At 38.8% G+C, this 8516-nt stretch overlaps 1 protein-coding gene across 1 annotated transcript; it reads left to right on the top strand.

Moving 5' to 3' along the window:
• The first annotated feature begins 3739 nt into the window (after positions 1-3739).
• LOC108484139 (probable leucine-rich repeat receptor-like protein kinase IMK3) lies at positions 3740-7274 on the top strand. Its single transcript, XM_017787816.2, has 2 exons — positions 3740-5932; positions 6038-7274. The coding sequence occupies exons 1-2, from the start codon at positions 4027-4029 to the stop codon at positions 6667-6669; spliced, it is 2538 nt and encodes an 845-aa protein (XP_017643305.1). The 5' UTR covers positions 3740-4026; the 3' UTR covers positions 6670-7274.
• The last annotated feature ends 1242 nt before the right edge of the window (positions 7275-8516 follow it).

The raw sequence follows: 8516 nt of genomic DNA, 5'->3' as shown, positions 1-8516 counted from the left end.
GATCATTGCGATTTAAGAACAAAGAATTGGACTCAATGCGGTTGTGGCATATGAAGTTGGGACATGCCGGTGAAAATCCTTGCAAATTCGGCAAAGCAAGGATTGTTGAAAGGTGCAAAGGCTTGCAAATTAAAATTTTGCGAGCATTGTGTTCTGGGAAAGCAAAAGAGAGTGAAATTCAAGATCGCTATCCATAATACAAAAGGTATTTTGGAATATGTTCACTCAGATGTGTGGGGCCTTCCAAAACACTTTCGTTGGGAGGAAAACACTACTTTGTTACTTTTGTTGATGACTTTTCCGAAAGAGTTTGGGTGTATACCATGAAAACTAAAGATGAAGTGCTTGGAGTTTTTCTTAAATGGAAAACTATGATCGAAAACCGACCGGCAAGAAAATCAAGCGGCTTAGGACGGACAATGGAGGGAATATAGAAGTGATCCGTTCTTCGATGTGTGCCAAGAGTATGGTATTGTTCGACACTTCACGCTTAGGGATACACCACAATGAGAATGGAGTGGCAGAGCGTATGAATCGAACATTCTTGGAGAAAGTTCGATGTATGTTGTCCAATCTTTGGGTTGGGCAAGCAATTTTGGTCGAGGTGTGACATACTGCCGCCATCTTGTTAATCGTTTGCCATCATCTGCATTAGAAAGAAAAACTCCTATGGAGGTATGGTCTGGAAAACCATTCTGATTATGATTCCTTACATGTGTTTGGATCCACCGCATATTACCATGTGAAGGAGTCAAAGTTAGATCCGAGGGCAAAGAAAGCTCTCTTTATGGGAATCACTTCGAGTGAAGGATTTCGTCTTTGGTGCTTAAGCACAAAGAAAATAATCAGAGAGAGATGTTACCTTTGATGAATCGCCACATTGAAAAAGGTAGCAGATGAAGATATTCAGACAAGCGATACTCCACAAATAGTGGAGTGTACTCCAAAACAGTGGAGTTTGAGCGGATGGGGATTTGCCCAGTTAATAAGTCTAATTCTCCAGCCACAATGGAGGAATTAGAGGTTGAAGAGGTTCGACCCAAGAACCATTAAGTACACTGAACCGATTGCGCTTGCAAGGCCAAGGAGAGAAATTCGTAAACCCGCTCGATTCTTGATATGGTGGCCTCGCCTTCCGTTGTTGATGATGATATTCCTATCACTTATCAAGAAGCAATGCAAAGCTTAGAAAGTGATAAATGGAAAAGCGCCATGGATGAAGAAATGCAATCTCTCCTGAAGAACAATACTTGGGAGTTGACGCAATTACCGAAAGGTAAAAGGGCAATCGGATGCAAGTGGGTATTCGCAAAGAAAGATGGATCTCCTAGTAAGAAAGATGTTCGCTACAAGGCAAGGTTGGTAGCTAAAGGCTACGCTCAGAAGGAGGGAATTGACTACAATGATGTATTTTCCCCTGTTGTGAAGCATTCCTCCATTAGAATTTTGTTGGCCTTGGTAGCACAGTTGAATTTGGAGCTAGCTCAACTTGATGTTAAGACGGCTTTCTTGCATGGTGAGTTAGAAGAAGAGATCTCTATGACTCAAATTTCAAGGATACACAGATGCTGGTGGTAGAAATTGGGTTTGTAAGCTGAACAAATCGCTATATGGATTGAAGCAATCCCGAGGCGATGGTACAAGCGATTTGATAGCTTTATGAAAAGCGAAGTACACAAGAAGCAAATATGACAATTGTGTGTATTTGCGAGAAGTCGCATGACGGATCTTTCATTTATCTACTCTTGTATGTTGATGATATGTTAATCGCTCAAGAGCCAAAAGAGATAGATAAGTGAAGGCTCGATTGAATCAAGAGTTCGAGATGAAAGATCTAGGTGAGGCCAAGAAGATTCTCGGCATGGAGATAAGTAGAGATAGACAGAGAGGCAAGCTTTGTTTGAATCGAAGCAATATCTGAAAAAGGTATTACAATGTTTTGGTGTAAATGAAAACACTAAACATGTAAGTACCCCACTTGCTTCTCATTTGAAACTTAGTGCTCAATTATCTCCGAAACCGAAGAAGAAAGAGAATATATGGCAAAAGTCCCATATGCTAATGCAGTTGGGAGTTTGATGTATCGATGGTGTGTACGCTGCCCGACATTTCACAAGCTATTGGAGTTGTGAGCGGTATATGCATGATCCTCGAAAAGGACATTGGCAAGTCAGTGAAATGGATTCTACGGTATCTTCAAAACCGTAGATGTTGGTTTAGTTTTGAGCGGATGAAGCACTTGGTCGGTTTGTAGTTGGATATGTTGATTCCGACTTTCTTGGTGATTTAGATAAACGTCGTTCAACTACGGGTATCTGTTTACTCTTGCTAAAGCCCCAGTGAGTTGGAAGTCTACCTTACGATCTGATGGCGTGTCTACTACTGAGGCGTAATATATGGCGATTCTGAGAAGTCATTAAGGAGGCTATTTGGCTTAATGGATTGTTGAAAGACTTGGGAGTTGTTCAAAGTCACATTAGTCTATATTGTGACAGTCAGAGCGCTATTCATTTAGCGAAAAATCAAGTCTATCATTCAAGAACCAAGCATATCGACGTAAGATATCACTTTGTGCGGGAAGTCTTTGAAAAGGAAAAATTCTACTTGAAGATTCCGACAAACAGATAATCCTTTAGATATGATGACCAAGGTGGTAACAACAATCAAGTTTAATCATTGTTTGAACTTGATTAACATCTTGAGAATTTGAGCACCTTCAGGTGTATGGCGCTCGAGAGCGCATTTGAAGGCACTACAAAAGATAGCTTTATCGAATTTGGGGAGTTGAAGGAAATGTGTGAAGATGTGATTATCCTAATCAAATCTTCAAGGTGGAGATTGTTGAAAAATCAAATAAGGTAAGTGTTGAAAAGTCAAAAATGGTGGGAGGTGCAATTGGCACCGAAAGAAAAAAAAGTTGGCAAGTTGTTTAAAGTTGAAAGGGATAATTGCAATTTTGGTCCGTAATTTTTTTTAGGCCATTTGCAAGTTAGTCCCTAAACCTCAACTATAAATAGGTCTAACCATTTCTCATTTCAACCATCCCAACCAATCTTTCTCTCTTAGTTTTCTCTTCTCCCATTTGAGAATTCTTAAAGAATTCTATTTGTTCGTAATATTTTGGAGATAGTAAAGTTATCATCGGTGTTAGTGCGAGGACGTAGGTATAATTTATCGAACCTCGTTAAAATTCTTGTGTTCTTTCTTGTCCTATTTTTCTTTCAATATTTGAGGTATAATAGTAGTATTTAATTGTCCTATTAAATTACGATAGAAGGAATATTCGACTAAGGAAAGACTTGGTATTTAAGAGATCCTTGTGATCCACCTCTTCCCTGAATTGAACTTTGTGTGATTTTTTAGTACAATAATTTACACGCTTCTGACCCTATTGAAACAACAGCAACATCATAACCATGGTAAAGTTAGAATTTTCTTTTCTGTAAAAATAAAATTTAAATATGATTAACAAAAAATATAATTAATATTAATTAATGCATCCATGTTTGTTGGTATTGAAGAAGATCAAAATAGAATTATAATCCAATGTAGGTGTCCGTTGTGTAGGACCGGTTTCAAAAAAAAAAAAAAGATAGCCGTTAGAAGGAGCGGTAAGAGCAATAAAACAACCCACGTACTTCAACTGTGTTCAAAACGTATAGAAAAAAACATTGAGAAATGGGAAACCAAAACATAAGAAAAGAAACTAGCCGTTAGGCTTAAAGAGCCTCTGCTCCCTTATTACATTCATCAGACATTTTGTCTCCTATTTTTATTTTTGTCCCAATACCTAAAGATTCTTCTTTCACAGATCTTCACGTGGTGTTTTCACAGTAAAAAAAAAAAAACCCCACCTCTTGGAAACTCTTTTTCGTTCCTTTCTTCTACTACAAAACCCCTAACTTCACCTATTTCCCCTGTTTCATTCCTCCTCCATGCCTACCACCTTTGCTTAAATAATTCCCTCTCTTTCTTTCTTCTTCTTCCTCTTCTTCTTCAACTTCTTTCTTTGCCACTCATTACTTAATGGCAATGCAAAAACAAGATTGTTGCTCACATTATACAAAGGAGAAATGGAAGGGTATTACTCTTTTTACCCACACTTTCTTTCTTGTTTGCTTCTTCATTCAACCGGTCTCAAGTGATAAGGGGGGTTGGGATGGTGTTGTTGTCACGGCAGCGGATTTCCATGCACTTCAAGCGTTTAAGCAAGAGCTAATTGATCCCAAAGGGTTCTTGAAAAGCTGGAACGATAGTGGCTATGGTGCTTGTTCTGGTGGTTGGGCTGGTATCAAGTGTGCTCGAGGTCAAGTCATTGTTATTCAACTTCCATGGAAAGGATTAGGTGGGAGAATCACTGAGAAAATTGGTCAACTTCAAGCTCTTCGTAAGCTTAGCCTCCATGATAATCTCATTGAAGGCTCTATCCCTCGTGCATTAGGCATTATTCCTGATCTTAGAGGTGTTCAACTATTCAATAATAGGCTTTCAGGCTCGGTCCCTGCTACATTAGGTTCATGCCCTTTGCTTCAAACTCTTGACCTTAGTAATAATTCACTCACTGGGGTAATCCCTGAGAGTCTTGTGAACTCTACTAAGCTTTATAGGCTCAACCTTAGCTTCAATTCCTTTTCAGGATCAATCCCTGTTAGTTTCACTCGTTCTTCTTCTCTTATTTTTCTTGCCCTTCAACACAACAACCTTTCTGGTTCAATCCCAGATTCTTGGGGTTCAAATGCAACCCAAAAGAAAGGCTTTTGTCCACTTCGATACTTAACCCTTGACCATAACTTCCTCTCTGGAACCATTCCTGCCTCTTTGGGAATGTTGAGTGAGCTACAAGAAGTTTCTCTTAGCCACAATCAGATTACTGGACCCTTACCAAATGACTTAGCAAGGCTTTCTAGGCTTAGGAATCTAGACCTTTCTAACAATGCAATCAATGGAAGCTTGCCTATTAGTCTCTCAAATCTTTCCTCTCTTGTTGTTTTAAATCTGCAAGGCAATGGTCTTGAAGACCAAATCCCAGAATCTATTTCCGGTTTGCATAACCTTTCTGTTCTTGTTTTGAAGAGAAACAAATTGAGTGGTCCAATTCCATCTGTTGGGAACATTTCCAGTTTGACTCAACTTGATTTGTCAGAGAACAAGCTCAGTGGACAAATCCCATTTTCTCTTGCAAATCTTAAAGGTCTTAACACCTTAAATGTTTCATATAACAACCTCTCTGGTCCTGTTCCAGCTCCACTTTCCCAAAAGTTCAACTCAAGCTCTTTTGTGGGGAATATTGAGTTATGTGGATATAGTGAGTCATCTCCATGCCCTTCACCAGCACCTTCCCAAAACCTACCTTCATCACCCTCTGAGGAACCAAGACATAAACATGGAAAACTGAGTACCAAAGATATAATCCTAATTGCTGCAGGAGCCCTTCTTATAGTTCTCCTTGTTGTTTGCTTGATTTTGCTTTGCTTCTTGATCAGAAGAAGGGCTACATCAAAAGCCAAAGAGGGTCAAACAACAACCAGAGCTGCTGCTGCTTCAGCAGCTGCAAGAGGTGAGAAGGGAACTCCACCTTCAGCTGGTGAAGTTGAAGCAGGTGGAGAAGCTGGGGGAAAACTAGTTCATTTTGATGGGCCCATGGTTTTCACTGCTGATGATCTTCTATGTGCCACTGCTGAGATTATGGGGAAAAGCACCTATGGGACTGTTTATAAGGCCACATTAGAGGATGGGAACCAGGTAGCAGTGAAGAGATTGAGAGAAAAGATCACCAAAGGTCAAAAAGAATTTGAAAGTGAGGTCAATGTGCTAGGCAAAATCCGGCACCCCAATCTTCTGGCTTTGAGAGCTTATTACTTAGGACCTAAAGGAGAGAAGCTTCTTGTTTTCGATTACATGCCTAAAGGGAGTCTTGCAACATTCCTTCATGGTAAGTAAAATTCGAACTAATAAACAATTTTTTGATTAATTAAGTATATATTGCAGTTTTCATCCAGCTAATGATGTGTTCTATTCTGGATTCTCGCGGTGGCAGCTCGAGGGCCTGAGACACCCATTGATTGGCCAACAAGGATGAGAATAGCAAAGGGTGTTACAAGAGGTCTGATGTATCTTCACACTCAAGAAAACATCATCCATGGGAACCTTACATCAAGCAATGTCTTACTTGATGAGGACACAAGTGCTAAAATATCAGATTTTGGCCTTTCTCGTCTAATGACAGCTGCTGCAAATGCAAATGTAATTGCGGCCGCAGGAGCGTTAGGTTACCGAGCACCAGAGCTTTCGAAACTCAAGAAAGCCAACACAAAAACTGATGCCTATAGCCTTGGTGTTATCATATTAGAACTTCTAACAGGGAAATCCCCCGGAGAGGCAATGAATGGAGTGGATTTGCCACAATGGGTTGCCTCAATAGTTAAAGAAGAGTGGACAAATGAAGTGTTTGATCTCGAGTTAATGAGGGATGCATCTTCCATTGGTGATGAGTTGCTCAACACTTTGAAACTGGGTTTACATTGCGTGGACCCATCGCCATCGGCAAGACCCGAAGTTCATCAGGTTCTCCAGCAGCTAGAAGAGATTAGACCAGAGAATGAGACACCTGCTAGCTCTGCACCTTCTGGTGATGATGGAGCTGGAGGAGTTCCTTCAGCAAGCGAGTGAAAAAAGGGGGGTGTTCATGTATTAGGCATAGGTACTAGAGAGCATTGATTCTTTTATTCTTACAAGAGATATCCTTAGATATTAATTTTGTGTGCTGTCTGTAAATATGTTTTTAATAGTTCCAGGTTGTTTGCCCCTTTGAATTGTTATGATGTAGTTCTGGTGATGATGGAGCTGGAGGAGTTCCTTCAGCAAGCGAGTGAAAAAAGGGGGGTGTTCATGTATTAGGCATAGGTACTAGAGAGCATTGATTCTTTTATTCTTACAAGAGATATCCTTAGATAGTTGTTTGCCCCTTTGAATTGTTATGATGTAGTTCTGGTGATGATGGAGCTGGAGGAGTTCCTTCAGCAAGCGAGTGAAAAAAGGGGGGTGTTCATGTATTAGGCATAGGTACTAGAGAGCATTGATTCTTTTATTCTTACAAGAGATATCCTTAGATATTAATTTTGTGTGCTGTCTGTAAATATGTTTTTAATAGTTCCAGGTTGTTTGCCCCTTTGAATTGTTATGATGTAGTTCAGTTCCACTCCCTGGAAAGACTAGGCGATTTTGAAGTTGTCTGCATTTGATTCAGTTGAGAAATGATTGTTTTTCAATTCAAATCTTTGGCCACTTTGCATATGCAACAATGTCCTCTAGCAATTGATACTAACAGCCGAGCAAAAAGAAAAAGAAAGCAGTAACAACTTTGAATATCAACTTCAGATATCTTTTCAGGGAAAAACAGAAGAAAAAGAAAAAGTTCCGTGGCATATTTCCATACATTTTCAATAGTGGCCAACCTGTACTTGTTTCCATTTCTTACCAAACCTAATATATAGGCTTAAACCAAAATTGACTATTAAACTATAGTGATGTTCCAATTTAGACAAACTCTTTTTTCTTTTTTTTTTCAATAATGTTTTAATTTTATTTTATTTAATATTTTTTTTCTCTCTCAGTTTCATGGGTGAAATATAGAAAAAAGCCCTTTTCTTTTTAAATTATTGGATTAAGTCGAAAAAACGAAAATGCCTTTGGCTGAATGCGTTTTTAGTAGATTTGTAGGAAAACGCTTCTAGCTCCATAAGTTGGACGCGTTTTCCTGCCAATCCGCTAAAAACGCTTCCAGCTAAAAGCATTTTCCATAATGGCTACCTGCACCCCAATGGTCAAAATCCCAACGGCTCCTCCTACCCCAACGATTATTTCAAAGGTGTTTAACCCCCTCCCAATGTCCCCCCCCCCTTTTTTTTCCTACGCAAACCCCTAAATCTTATTCTTTTCAATCCAATCTCAACTCAACTCTCTCACACATTCTCAATTCTCTCTCAAATCTCTTTTAAATTTATCTAAATTCTCTCTTAATTCTTACTCAAATTTTATTCCTCTCTCAACTTTTTTATTAAAATTGTATTAAGGTTTTATTAAAAGTAATTTTGTATTACAATTTATTTCAGTATTTATTAAAATTAGTAATGACAAAATCTCTAATTTGTTTGGATGACAAGCACATTTTGATCGATCAATTGTAAATGGTAAAAATTTTTTATATTTAATCTAATTTAATTTAAATATTTTGTTGTTATCTTTGAAATTTAATATTTTTATTTTTTATATATAGTCGAAGATCAAATTTTGAAAACATATATTCGTAATTTACTCGTTCCTCCATCATCTTTAATTGAACCATACATGAGAGGTGAGGGATTTTCGCACGTGGCCCTTATGGGTAGGGGGTGTAAACTGGACCCCACACTTGTAAGCATATTGGCGGAAAGATGGAGACTTGTGACGCACACATTCCATCTTTCATGCGACGAGTGTACTATCACACTCGAAGACGTGTAGTTATAGCTTGGGTT

This window comes from Gossypium arboreum, chromosome 6 (assembly GCF_025698485.1).
Source record: "Gossypium arboreum isolate Shixiya-1 chromosome 6, ASM2569848v2, whole genome shotgun sequence".
Classification (NCBI taxonomy): domain Eukaryota; kingdom Viridiplantae; phylum Streptophyta; class Magnoliopsida; order Malvales; family Malvaceae; genus Gossypium; species Gossypium arboreum.
This window is presented reverse-complemented; position numbering and strand designations above follow the sequence as displayed.

Excerpts from the sequence above, each read along its gene's own strand:
- LOC108484139 (XM_017787816.2), top strand. The coding sequence starts at position 4,027 with ATGGCAATGCAAAAACAAGATTGTTGCTCACATTATACAAAGGAGAAA. Across the intron at positions 5,933-6,037 it reads TCTTGCAACATTCCTTCATG|CTCGAGGGCCTGAGACACCC; the intron begins GTAAGTAAAATT and ends TCGCGGTGGCAG.